Raw genomic sequence first — 14,718 nt, 5'->3', positions numbered from 1 at the left:
ATAATTTCTCTAAATTCTTTCAGCTAGTCAGTGGGTTGTTGAGCTAGAATCTGAGGACTCCAAATGCCATCCTTTCATTGATTATGTCACTAAGATAAGTCACAGAATCTTCTTTTAGGGAAGTATTCAAGAATAGTAGTAAGCTGCTATCTTAAATTATTGATGTCAGTAGCCTGGGAATTTTACCACATATGCAAGCATGGGATAAGACAATCACAGGTTTCTCTTCTGTACCAGTTAACCTGTTTTATGATTATTTCAAGATATGAATAAAAGCTTGGAAATTGGCAGGATCTGTTTGAGGATTACTCAAGGATATTTATTACTTGTTTCAGGAACCGCATCTGTTGCAGTTGCAGGTCTCCTTGCAGCTCTTCGAATAACCAAGAACAAACTGTCTGATCAAACAATACTGTTCCAAGGAGCTGGGGAGGTATTTGCCTTGTGTAATACTTATGTTCTCCTAAACTAACATATAATTAATGTTAATTGCTCATTAACTCAAGATTTGACGTATTCTTTCAAATTTTTAGTATATTACAACTGTAGGCTTTACTGAAGATTCCCAAATTAGGTACTGAGACATATTAATCATTCATAGGATAATTTAATACAGAAGTAATGAGATATTTTTCACAGATTTAAATTTTTAATATTATCAAATGTTGCCATAGGTATTTGTTATGCATATCTAAGGTGCCATACAGGAAAACTTTCCAATGTATATGTATATATGCAAGCCTTTATGTATTTAAGCTGGTTTATCTGATACTGGCTTTTAGTATACTCCAGTGTTACAAATACAAGTTTTTAAAATTTGACTCACAATTCAGTGTGTATGTATGTAACTACATATGTGTTTTTAAGAAAAAATATTTTGAATTAGGGATTCGTAGTATATTATTACTGTTCACTGCAAAATCCCAAAATATTTTAAATTGTTGGGAAGAGACTGCAGCAAAACCAAATTATGCCTTGTTATTATTTGCTTAATTTAATAATCTGAAAGAAGAAAACTAGACTCCTGTAATAATAATTCATCCCCAAAATAGAAATTAAAATGTTAGTTGAGTTTGAGTTTCTCATGGGAAAACTGCCAAAATCTCTTTAGAATTATAGAATGTAAGTAATAGAGAAATATTTTGTGGCTATATATATATATATATTTCAAGAAACTTTAAATTTTCAAATTGAATATGATTATGAACAAAACAATATGTTACACTGGTAGATAATTGTTTATGTTGTATTGGTTTTCATTTTGCTTGTTTTTAGATAAAACAAAATATGTCAAGTTAGAATTCAAATGCCACGATATAAATATGTGAAAGTATTCAGAATGTAAATCGCAAATTCACTTTCACTTTGAAATAAAAATCAAGGCTAAATGACAGCTCATTAACATTTGAGTTCTCTATTTTGTGGATTATTACATGCTGTATTTAACTTTAGTAAACCTCTTTGAATTTTCAAAGGGTTTGATGAATGGCACAGGCCAGTTCTTGATACTCAACTAGGCAGAAGAATTCATGGTTGGATTATTCAAAACTAGCACTTGTTTGTCCCTGAAAAGATATTGGAAATTTCACAGATAATTATAAAATTTACCAAATACCAAGGAAGTTGATTCCTTTAATCTTGCAATAAATTTCACAGCACTTTTGGTATCCAAATTAGAAGAGTAAGTAGATGCTTGGAAACACAGATTTTTTTTTCCATCAGTTTCATTCTATTGCCTAATTGGTCAAGTTCTCATCCAAATGACCAAGCTTCTTTCTTCAAATTCAATTAGAGTAGCTTGAACCTAACAATAAACAACACAGTTCAATGAGCAAGGTTGACCAGTTCATTATTTTGAATTCAGCATTTTTTCTTGGAGCAAATCTTGGTTGTATTAACAGGATTAAATACACTGACAATCAAGGATATCACCAGTTTATCTGTGGCCAAATAGAAAGCCACATAATAGTGGCTCTGTTGTAGTAAAAAGGGTAAATAATTGTTATTTGGCTTAACCTAAATGTGACAAAAATACTTTATTCCCACTAACAAAGACAAAATGGGGTGAAATGTAACCTTTAATAAGGTTGAAATCATAACTTTTAATAAAGTTGAATCATGTAGAACAACTTTAAATTTTTTTCTTTTCATCACTGAGGCTGCCCTAGGGATTGCACACCTGATTGTGATGGCCTTGGAAAAAGAAGGTTTACCAAAAGAGAAAGCCATCAAAAAGATATGGCTGGTTGATTCAAAAGGATTAATAGTTAAGGTAAGAATTTGTCATTTTTAACCAGAATAAAGATAAATATGCCATTCTGGATGACCATCTCAAAGACAACTCTGTTTCTACCACCTCCCTTTAGACTATATTAAAAGAGTAGCCATTAAATACGAATGATCATGTCATACAGTAATACTGATACTCTTCTGAATAAAGAAGAAAACTATGGCTTAGGAACAGATTCCATCTGCAATGTGAGTCGGCTCCTTATACCCCTTTGAATTGACAGTCCATTTGAATTAGTTTAGTTTTCTTTCTTTCCTTCCTTCCTTTCTTTCCTTTCTCTTTCTTTCTTTCTTCCTTTCTTTCTCTCTTTCTTTCTTTCTCTTTCTTTTTCTTTCCTTCCTTCCTTCCTTTCCTTCCTTTCCTTCCTTCCTTTCTTTCTTTCTTTCTCTGTCTCTCTCTCTCTCTCTCTCTGTTTTTGAGATAGGGTCTCACTCTGTCACTCAGGCTGGAGTGCAGTGATGCCACCATAGTCACTGTAGCCTTGACCTCCTGTTTTCAAGTGATCCCTACCCCACCTCAGCTTCCTGAGCAGTTGGGACCACAGGCCGCCATATCCAGCTAATTAAAAAAAAAAAAAAAAAAAAATTGTACAGCTTTCACTATGTTTCCCAAGCCGGTCTCAAACTCCTGAGCTCAAGTGATCCTCCTGCCTCAGCCTCCCAAAGTGCTGGGATTTACAGGCATGAACCACTGCACTTGGCCAGTTTAGTTTTAAATTTAGCAATTTGATATTGATACAGATGAAACACCTAGATATATCACTTTTTATTGAGAGTTGGTGATCAAATTGTACATTAGCTAGAAAGAAATGAGGAAAGAAATGAAATAGCTACCCTTAACCTGCTACTTTCTCTCAACCAAATTCTTAAGGGTTCGAATGGGAATTCCTGAGAGAAAACTTTGATAAATAGCTTGTTTGAATGTTGTCTTACCTGAGCTTGAGTTTCTCCATCTTTAATAGCGATAATAGTACCTACTTCATAGTATTATTTTGAGAACTAAATAAAATTAGGTTTGTGGCCATACTGCTATATAGTTATAAGCCATTATTAATACTTGTGCCACCTGTGCATATCAATCATTCTTTAAACTTCTAGAAAAAAGTACATATAAATCCCCTTCCTATGTGAAGATGAATGATTAGGAATAAATAATGGTAAGCAGTGTCTTCTGGAATTTAGTATAGAAGTAAATGTGAATGTGTACATACAGACTTTCTGGAAAGCTGTTTATGTGTATTCAAAGCCTTTAAAAGGTAATACTTTTGAGCCACTAGTTTCCATTCAAAGAATCTATCTCATGGAGATAGAGATGTATACAGTATTTTATGTATGAGGATGTTATTGCAGCATTATTTACAATAATGATATGGTTTATCACACATTAATTATAATAGTGATATGTTACACTTACCTAAATAAAGGATGATTGTCAAATGAATTGTGGAATAGCCACATTAGTATATTGTATAGTCTTAAAATTGTTTTCAAAGAGCAATAAATGACATGGTAAAGGATTCATAATATAATGTTAGGTGAAAAAAACAAATACCATAGTATATATTATTTTTTATTTAAAATACAGTTGTATATAAAAGTCATAGAAGGAAATATATCAAATGCATATTACCTTAAAACATTATTTCTAATGTCTTTTTTTTATATATTTTGAATTCTTAGTAATCTGTTCCTTTAAAGCTAGAAAAATATTTGTTTTTTAAAATCAGTATACATAGATATATTTTTCTTTAAATGAAGAAAAAATACATGCATAACTTTTGTAGTAAATAAGTATATATAAAGACAGAGGCTTTCAGTATGGATTTCTTGGCTTAAAAATTGCTATTGCTGGCTGGGCATGGTGGCTCACACCTATAATCCCAGCACTGTGGGAGGCTGAGGCGGGTGGATCACGAGGTCAGGAGATTGAGACCATCCTGGCTAATATGGTGAAAGCACGTCTCTACTAAAAATACAAAAAAAATTAGCCAGGCGTGGTGGCGGGTGCCTGTAGTCCCAGCCACTCGGGAGGCTGAGGCAGGAGAATGGTGTAAACCCAGGAGGCGGAGCTTGCAGTGAGCCGAGATCGCACCACTGCACTCCAGCCTGGGTGACAGAGCAAGACTCCATCTCAAAAAAAAAAAAAAAAAAATAGCTATTGCTTTGAAGAATCAGCATAAGTATGAAAATTTGTACACTGTCATCATGTGACAAGTTGTGGCCATGAAATAAGAATGTTTGTTGAATAAAACCACCTATGGATCGGGTGTTGTTCTAGACTCTGGGGATTCAATGAAGCCCTTGATCTTAGGAAGCTGATAGCCTAGTGAGAAAAATTCAAGCCACGAGTTACAGAACTAGAACCATATGAAAGTGTTATAAAAATATGTTCATGGTGTCAAGGGGCACAGGAGATGATGCTCCCAACTGCACTAAGGAAAAAGATGGGAGTACTGAGGAAGACATCAAGACAAGGTGTCTATTAAGCTAAGTTGGAAAGGAAGAGTTAGGAGTTTATCTAGGGTCTCCATAGATATGTTAAATTTCCTATATACAAAACTGAAACAAAGGAAATATGATGGCAAGTTCACTGAGAGATCTTGATAGAAGCTAAAGATGATGCCTTTCATCTCTTTAGATCTTCAAAGTTCTATACAATGTGTAGTACGTGCCTGACAACAAATATTTTGTTAGTAAATGAGTGAATAAGTCACTTTACAGACAGGAGAACCAGCATGTACAAAATAAAATACTTTGGTAAAAGGGACATTTACAGATTATATTAGAAAGGAAGCAGATGACAAGAGATGAAGAGCTTTCCGAACCCTGAAGATGAGCAATTAAAGAAACCCGTGCAGGGGGGTTTGCCTCTCCTTTACTCTGATGGCATTGTGGAGGATGGATTGCAATGAGAGGAAACTGAGAAAAAGAACTAGTTACAAAGCTGTTGCAATAATCCAGATAGAAATTAATTGGGGCATAACCACGGAGGTGAGTGAAAGAAACTTAATTCAGTAGGTATTTAGGAAATAGAAGTGGCATACTTAGTAACTGATGAAATATGGAAGGAGGAGTAGGGTAGAGTGGAGGAAGGGGTCTAGGTGGACTCCTTGGGGTCTGTCTAGTAAGGAATAAAGAACAGACCAATTTAAGGGAAGTAACAGGATCAGTTTCACACATAGTAAGTTTAAGGTGCTTGTGGAGACCTCAGACAGAGATGTCCCATTGGCAGTTGGAGATACGGGACTGGTACAGAGGATAAGTGTCCGGGTTGGAGATATGGGACTGGTACAGAGGATAAGTGTCCGGGTTGGAGATACGGGACTGATACAGAGGATAAGTGTCCGGGTTGGAGATACGGGACTGATACAGAGGATAAGTGTCCGGGTTGGAGATACGGGACTGATACAGAGGATAAGTGTCCGGGTTGGAGATACGGGACTGGTACAGAGGATAAGTGTCCGGGTTGGAGATGGGGATCTCGGGGCCATCATGTCAATAGTATGATACAGAGGATAAGTGTCCGGGTTGGAGATACGGGACTGGTACAGAGGATAAGTGTCCGGGTTGGAGATGGGGATCTCGGGGCCATCATGTCAATAGTATGATACAGAGGATAAGTGTCCGGGTTGGAGATGGGGATCTCGGGGTCATCATGTCAATAGTGTGATACAGAGGATAAGTGTCCGGGTTGGAGATACGGGACTGATACAGAGGATAAGTGTCCGGGTTGGAGATGGGGATCTCGGGGTCATCATGTCAATAGTGTGATACAGAGGATAAGTGTCCGGGTTGGAGATACGGGACTGATACAGAGGATAAGTGTCCGGGTTGGAGATGGGGATCTCGGGGCCATCATGTCAATAGTATGATACAGAGGATAAGTGTCTGGGCTGGAGATGGGGATCTCGGGGTCATCATGTCAATAGTGTGATACAGAGGATAAGTGTCCGGGTTGGAGATACGGGACTGATACAGAGGATAAGTGTCCGGGTTGGAGATGGGGATCTCGGGGTCATCATGTCAATAGTGTGATACAGAGGATAAGTGTCCGGGTTGGAGATACGGGACTGATACAGAGGATAAGTGTCCGGGCTGGAGATGGGGATCTCGGGGTCATCATGTCAATAGTGTGATACAGAGGATAAGTGTCCGGGTTGGAGATACGGGACTGATACAGAGGATAAGTGTCCGGGTTGGAGATGGGGATCTCGGGGCCATCATGTCAATAGTATGATACAGAGGATAAGTGTCCGGGCTGGAGATGGGGATCTCGGGGTCATCATGTCAATAGTGTGATACAGAGGATAAGTGTCCGGGCTGGAGATGGGGATCTCGGGGTCATCATGTCAATAGTAGGAATAGTAGGAGCTGTGGAGAAAGCTATACAAATTGTTGTCCTTAGGGATATAAAATATTCGAAAGTCCAAAAAGTGGAAGTCTATGTGGTTGTATTTTGTTGTCTCTGATGACATTTTTACCTGAAATCTGTGTCAAAATATATAGATTTTAGCATCTTGAATAATTTTAACACATATTTACTGAGCTGAGATTCCAGAGTCCACGGATATAATACTTGGAATAACTGTGAAGTAGTTGGCTAGATCTAGTCAGTCTCTCTTACTTCATGTCTTTTACTTGCCAAAATAAAGAAGTTCATATATTCTGCTTGCCAAGATAAAATTACATTTTAAAAGGCTATTATATATTTAATAGCTTGTACACTATTTAATATAAAAGATACATATTAAGTTTCACTTTTTCTTTCATGCTTTTAAACAGTCAAAATCCTTATATTGACTTTTGTTGCAGAACTAAGCCTTAGAATAACCAGTAAATTAGTGTAATCCTGTTTTCAAATTTACATGATTCTTTTGTGTTTTTTATCTTTCATTCCTAGTACTTTTATATCTCCTGAGAACCAATAATAATCATTTTATTAATTTTATTAACTTGTAACGTAATTGTTTATAAAATGTAAAAATACTATAAAGTTTTAAATAAAAAATTTTCTTGGTGAAACTCCACTTTTTAAAAACACCATGCCAAAAACTAAAACATGAACTGTGAAGTCAGCTCATCTTTGAAGTTATATCATCATCACGCTAGATAATTATCATTCCAGCGTATTTTCTCTTTCAACTTTCAGTGTCACAGGCTAAGCATTTTCCATCATTTACCCCATATCCATATGTGCAGTAGAAAGAGTTAATTCTATAGAATACCAATATTGTAAATAATTCATCCATATCACCAAGGTTAATTGAAGTCAATTACTTGGTTATGGATCATACTCAAATATCTTTGTACTTTATAGTAATAAACATAAGATGCCTTAGTTTTTTATAGTGGAAAATAATTTATATATTAATTTTGTCAACTAATATTAATACATTTTAATGTAAAACTAACACTTAGTTTTAAAAAACCTTCCAAAACAAAAATTAAAGTAAGAATAAAGACAGTGAAAAGAGGATGAAAAGGGAATGTTGCCTAGTATTTGCATTTTGCAGTGAAGATTTAGAGCATTTTCAGGGAGGATAAGAAGCCGCAAAACAAACCAGGTTTAATCTTTGTCTTAAATAAATATTATATTTTCATTCTCACTAATAAACCAAATTAATGCTAAGACAGAACATCAAAACAAAAAGTAGCATATTAACAGACATTATGAAGGATCGATTTCATCTAACCCAGAATGAAGCCATAGACTGGTTTGAATTTTGTTTTGATTTTTATTTTATTTTGTTTTGTTTTAAATAATTTTGCTGTACTGTATTTTTCTGATTTATAATTAAATGTTTAGCTCCTGTAGAAAGAGATGGTCAATAAAGGTATATTGTATGTTATAAAGGTAGTTTTGACAATATAGTTATTTCATTCCTGAAAGTATGATCTCTAGGTCGAGGGCTTGAAACTACAGACTATACAGCTTATCTGCTATTTTATCAGAATTTTTGACTGGGGCTGCCTTCACCCTGAATGATGGTTAATACATTTCATACACTGTGGTTTAATAAAAAAGTCTAACTCCAAATAGACTATGTAAGCTGGTAAAAAGTATCTGGCTTGATTGTTTTCTCCCTCTTTTTTATTTCAGATAGAGTATGATCAATGCATGTAGGTATTAAAAAGAACAGAGGCCAAAGATTATATGCATGAGTCTTAGAAAATTATGAATATTGATTTTTAACATACAAAATTAAATATTGATGGAGTTCACCACCTACTATCTTACATTAAATACACTCCATGCCCCTTACTATACTTTTGTCACATAATTTATTTTTGTTTAATCTGTCCTGAGATGATGAAACACAGCTCTGGACTCTTTTAGCAAGTGCACATACCTGATTTGCAACAAATGCAGTGAAATGCTACTGACCATGTGCTGAGGAAGCCCTGTCTACAGATCCAAAGAGGGGCCAGGTTCAGCTCTGATAAACTAATGACATGACAGCAAAAACAGGCCAGTAAACTGGGGGTAGGTAGTCCAACTGGGGCTTGTGGAAGAGTTTTTCTAGTCCCTGTATGTAGGAAGGAATAAATATTTGTCACTGGTAATCTAGAATTGATTTACTTATTCCTATCCTGGGCTGTGGAATAATAGCCCAAAATCTTGGCAACCTTTGCCCCCATTCTCCTCCCTATGTCCACTACAAACATGTGCTTTTGAAAAGGTAGTAATTAAATCTGGTTATATCTTCTACGATATAGTAAGAATCATCACAATATAAAGGGATAGGGGAGATTAAAGTAATAATATCACAAATAAAGTTTCAGCTATCCATAATATGTTTGAGGTAATTAGAGACTTGAAAAAAAGAGAGAGAGAAAAGATGCATCATAGAATTTGGGATTTCTGAGGTAAGAAGTGCCCACATGCACTTTGCCAAAAGAAGGCAAAAAGATTTCAGCAAGGGATCCTGAAAAGGGAGAATGAAGGGAAAAGACATCTACTCATCTCCATACCAACTGAAGTTACTGGCATAACGAATATTTATTCCAAATCAGATTTTGAAAAATAAAGAAAAATAAGCCATTAGTCTAGAAAACAGAAGTCCAGAGGTATAGGTAGTTGCCTCAGTAATACCGGATTTAGAAAAGGTTGTCACATTCCAGTAGTTTCTTTAAACTAGGTCATCAAGTCAATTTTGAAAATGATAGAGAACATACTTGGGAGACGTTTTGTATGTGTGTCTTTTGCTTCTTCTGTTTTGTCAAGTAAGACCTTCAGTATTGCTAGTATTACCATTTCGTGATTCCTGGACTTTTTTCAGCATTCTTTCAGCACTTGTAAGTCATACCAGGAATCAAGCCTTTGAAAGTGTTGCCGTGGGTAATTTATGCTTCTTACTAGATGGAATGTCTTCTGGCTAAGTTCTGGCTTCAGTGTCTAGGAGCTGCCAGTGGGTATACTATGATTAATAAAGATGTTTATGATTAAGCATATATCTTTTTCTTTTCATACATTATTCATCTGTCTTTTTAATTATTTGTTTCCCATTCTAGGCAATTTAAATATTTTTCATTATATCTCAGCTTGTCAGCAAAAAAAGCTGTGACTTCCAATTTATCCTATTCTGTAGCTTTTCTTCTTTAGACTCATTATTGTATACTTTTTTGAAAACATAGCACATAACCTCTTAAAAACGCATGTGGTAGGGATATGATAGATCATTTAATACACTGATTCTCAAAACTGGCTAATCATTTCTTTTTTTTATTTTTTATTTTTTTGAGATGGAGTCTCTCTCTGTTGCCCAGGCTGGAGTGCAGTGGTGTGAGCTCGGCTCACTGCAAGCTCCGCCTCCTGGGTTTATGCCATTCTCCTGCCTCAGCCTCCTGAGTAGCTGGGACTACAGGCTCCTGCCACCACGCCCAGCTAATTTTTTGTATTTTTTTAGTAGAGACGGGGTTTCACCGTGTTAGCCAGGATGGTCTCGATCTCCTGACCTCGTGATCTGCCCACCTCAGCCTCCCAAAGTGCTGGGATTACAGGCATGAGCCACCGCGCCTGGCCTACAGCAGATTATTAATAGGAGAAAATATACCAAAACTTTAAGTGCTGGAATTATGATTTTTTTCTTCTTCACAAAAATTTTAATTGCAACAACAACTAGCATTGAGCTCTTACTATAAACCAGGTACAGTCCTGAGTGTTTTACATGTATTACATTTCATTTACCCCACAAACAACCTGATGAGGTAGAAATTCTTATTATCCTTATTTACAGATGAGGAGACAAGCACAAAGAGGTTCATATGTTTCAAATTTTTTAGTAATTCAGTATATTGCTTTTAAAAACAGAGCCTGTCTCTACTAAAAATATAAAATTAGCTGGGCACATGCCTGTAATCCCAGCTACTTGGAAGGCTGAGGCAGGAAAATAGCTTTAACCCAGGAGGCGGAGGTTGCGGTGAGCCGAGATCGCGCCATTGCGCTCCAGCCTGGGCAACATGAGCAAAAACTCTGTCTCAAAAAAAAAAGACAAACAAAATAAAATTAAAAAACAAAACAAAACAACAAAAAAAAAACAGAGCCTGGCATGGTGGCTCACGCCTATAATCCTAGTGACTCAGGAGGCTGAAGCGAAAAGATCACTCCTGAGGCCAGGAGTTCGAGACAACCCTGGGCAATATAGCGAGACCCCCATCTCTAAAAAAAAATGATAAATTAGCCAAGCATGGTGGTGTACGCCTGTAGTTCCAGCTACTAGAGAGGCTTAGGCGGGAGGATCCCTTGACCCCAGGAGTTCAAGGCTGCGGTGACCTCTGATCCATGGCACTCCAACTTGCATGACAAAATGAGACCTCATCTCAAACAAACAAAAGCAACAGAAATAAAATGATAATAACCCTTTAAAGCAAGAAAATTGTACTATCTTCATTATTAACAATTTGCAAAGACTATGACATACTATTTGTTAAGTTTTTGCCCGGGGTGATTCTGTGCTATATTGAAAAGGCTTTGAGTTCCAGTACAATCTCTTGCCTTGAGCAAGTCCCTTAAAACTTCTGAACATGTTTCCGCATATGTAAAATGACTATACTTATACTTGTCCTGCTTCTCAGAATTGTTGAGGGGATCAAATGAAATATGTGAAAACAACTTGTAAGTCATCAAGTACCATATAAAATTAGGCAGTAATCCATTATGTAGTCAAATCTTTAAAATTTGCAGCTAGAATATTATAATTAGATGTTTACTAGATAACACATGGCACATTCATAATCAGAACATTAAAAACAAAAACATATAAAACAAATACTGAGAAAATCTAACAATGGCATAAATATGACTTCAAATTCTTTTCTTAGTCAGTAGCATAAATCAGTAGGGCTACAGCTGAAGCCAACTCCAAATTCTGAGACCTGCTATGAAACACAATGTGTGGCAAACAATATAATTATTTAAATTATATTTTGCATTGCCATTTGTTAATGCTAGTTCTCACATGTCTGTAAAATTAGGATTTTTAATATCAATTAAATGAAGGACTTTGTTTTGTTCACTGTTACATCTCCATTGCCTAGAACATTGACATATAAATATTTGTTGAACGAATGAATGAAATAACATTCTGACAATTGAAGAAGAGACTTTAAGAATAGCTGTAACACATCATACATAAAAATGTTAAGCATAAATATTTGTAATATATATACCGAAATGTATTTGACCCGCACATGTTTGGCAGATTCTTAATTTTTTCTTACTTGCTTTACTTAGGGACGTGCTTCCTTAACACAAGAGAAAGAGAAGTTTGCCCATGAACATGAAGAAATGAAGAACCTAGAAGCCATTGTTCAAGAAATAAAACCAACTGCCCTCATAGGTAAGCATTTTCTCCTCTCCCTTCTCCCCTGCCCCTTATTTTGACCTGATTGTTTTTTTTTTTACTACCAATTTTTGAGGTATAATTTAGCCTTTTTGAAATTCTAACTCTTTGAATTAAAAAAACTACACGTTCACTCAAGCGACAGTACCCTGTAGAGACCTAGATTTTTAACGTTAGTCCTGTTGTCTTTCTCTTACAGATCTGAGCTGAAGTGTATGGCCCCCTCCTCTAACTCTGTCAGCCTGCTAATACCTGGCACGTTCAGCACTTTTCTAGGCTTGATTACTCCAGATAGACAGTGGTTCTCAAATAAGAGGGATTTTTGCCCTGCAGGAAACATTTGGCAATGTCTGGAAGCTTTGAGTTGTCTTAACTAGGGTAGCGGGGTTGGAAGGGAGTAAAGGGAGGGGCTACTGACATCTAGCAGATAGAGGCAGCGGAAGGATTCTACTAAATATCCTGTAGTGCACTGGACAACCCCAGCGACAAGGAATTATCCAGCCTAAAATGTCAATAGTGCTGAGGTTGAGAAACACTGCAGTAGATAAGACCCTCCTGGAAGACAGGGATCACATCTCACAAATCTTTATGTTCCTTATAGCACTTAATACAGTACTTACACAATGCATGTGCACTGCAAGACTTTAAAGTGGTTTTAGAAAACTCAAAGGAATTTATGAAACTTTATCCTTTATTTTGTGCATATATAATTTTGATTTTTACCCTGTATTATACTCCATTCCTACAAGCTCTTGTGAAACACATGACAATGTTGAAAATAATGATGATAACTACAATAAAACAAGTACTTACTCCATGACAGGAACTTTACTAAGTGTTTAATATTGTTTTTACAAAATATATTCTGTCAATAATCTTACCGTTTTTCATTTCCATTATGCTAATTGCTTTATTCTTCTGTTAAAGTTACTTCAGTGGGTGGTACTTTACTTTTGCAATTGAATCAGATGGTTGTCTTAAGTGATAGCGTTGGTTTATAAAACGTAATTGCTTTATAGCCTGACAGACTGAAATATACTCATAGAATTGCTTAAAAAGAAAGTTTACCTATTAGATACAAATTTCCAAGTGATTGGTAACTAACTCAATGTACTATAGGAGCCAAATATTATCTTTAATTTTTAATAGATATTTGTAGATTTGTGACCCTAAGGATTGTAAGGATTGTTGGCATTAACAAACTTGCCTCTTTTTGTCACTATACTTTAATACAAATAGTCTATATAGCATTTTGTTTAGGGTCTATTAGAAAATGACCTGACAGATATCATTGATTTGAGGCATGGTCTTCTTGTGTGAATTAACCAGTGATAGTGTTAATTACCAGCTTCATATTTCTTCATTAGGAGTTGCTGCAATTGGTGGTGCATTCTCAGAACAAATTCTCAAAGATATGGCTGCCTTCAATGAACGGCCTATTATTTTTGCTTTGAGTAATCCAACTAGCAAAGCAGAATGTTCTGCAGAGCAGTGCTACAAAATAACCAAGGTAAAGTAAAACTATAACAGATATTTTAATAATCAAATTTTTATTCATTATAGGGAGGCCTAGGATATCTAAGGTGCTTACTGTTTAAGTTTAAAAATTATACAACCAAAATGGAAAGAAAAGCACACAGATCAGAGGGATAAGAACTATTTCCTTTTCTAGAATGTTGTATAAATCCTCTTCTTCAACAAAATAAAATACATATTTTAATGTTTTACTGATAATTTTCCACAAGTGATTTGGAAATTTCTAAGATTTAAACATAAAAGTTAAATAGAAAGGAAGCAGCTTGGTTCTAGAGGCTTATTAAAATAGCTTTTAACGAGCTATTCCCAAACACTGAAGCATACAATGTAAAACCACAACCTTATTTTTGCTTTGCTAAATCCTGGGTTTGGGTTTTGGTACTATGGGTGGAACATTTGGGCAACTATCTTGACATCTAGCCAGATTGGGATAGGAGTCATCAATGCTTCAATATTTTACTATGATTTATTTTATACCATGTTTGTACTAATATATATTTGGCTGATATGCTGAAAGGAGCCTTTTTTCCCTTCAAAGACTTTAAAATATCATTACAACAAAATAGAGGTTGAGTCATATCTATCTAAAATATTTATTTTGGAAAGAAATCCAAAATGAACTAGAGAGGTAAACATGAAAGCTATGTCACTCTGCACTAACTGGAACTTAATGGCTCTATTTTAATCATATATCCTTAAATGCTCAATACTGGAATTAATGATTTTTTTTGGCAAGGAGCCACTCCATTGTTTATCTCTCTTATTTGGGATGGCATAAGTGTTCTCACTGATTTTAATTTTTATCTGATCTCTAGATTGGGGAATTTGCCTCACATTATTCAGTAGTCCTTAAATCCTTAAAGGAAAAAAAAGTCCTTTGAGCAACAACAAAATTTTAGCATCATGCCTTGCACATACTAGGCATATAATAAACAAGTGTTTAATTAATTATTTTGTCTTAATATATCTCAACAGGCCTCAAAGGTTAAGAGACTTATCTATAACTCACATAAACAAAATTAGCCAAATTTATGTAGTTGTGTTTTAAACT

At 35.5% G+C, this 14,718-nt stretch overlaps 1 protein-coding gene across 1 annotated transcript in view; it reads left to right on the top strand.

Annotated features, from left to right (window-relative positions):
• The window catches only part of ME1 (malic enzyme 1), a 227,641-nt gene that overhangs the window by 197,140 nt on the left and 15,783 nt on the right, over nucleotides 1-14,718 (top strand). Inside the window, exons 8-11 of the mRNA XM_024248638.3 lie at nucleotides 336-433; nucleotides 2,159-2,272; nucleotides 12,023-12,128; nucleotides 13,499-13,641. Coding sequence (XP_024104406.3) covers nucleotides 336-433; nucleotides 2,159-2,272; nucleotides 12,023-12,128; nucleotides 13,499-13,641 — 461 coding nt within the window. The remainder of the gene's footprint in view (nucleotides 1-335; nucleotides 434-2,158; nucleotides 2,273-12,022; nucleotides 12,129-13,498; nucleotides 13,642-14,718) is intronic.

Source organism: Pongo abelii, chromosome 5, assembly GCF_028885655.2.
Source record: "Pongo abelii isolate AG06213 chromosome 5, NHGRI_mPonAbe1-v2.0_pri, whole genome shotgun sequence".
Classification (NCBI taxonomy): Eukaryota; Metazoa; Chordata; class Mammalia; order Primates; family Hominidae; genus Pongo; species Pongo abelii.
The sequence above is the reverse complement of the archived record's forward strand: the minus strand, read 5'-3'. Positions and strand labels throughout refer to the sequence as shown.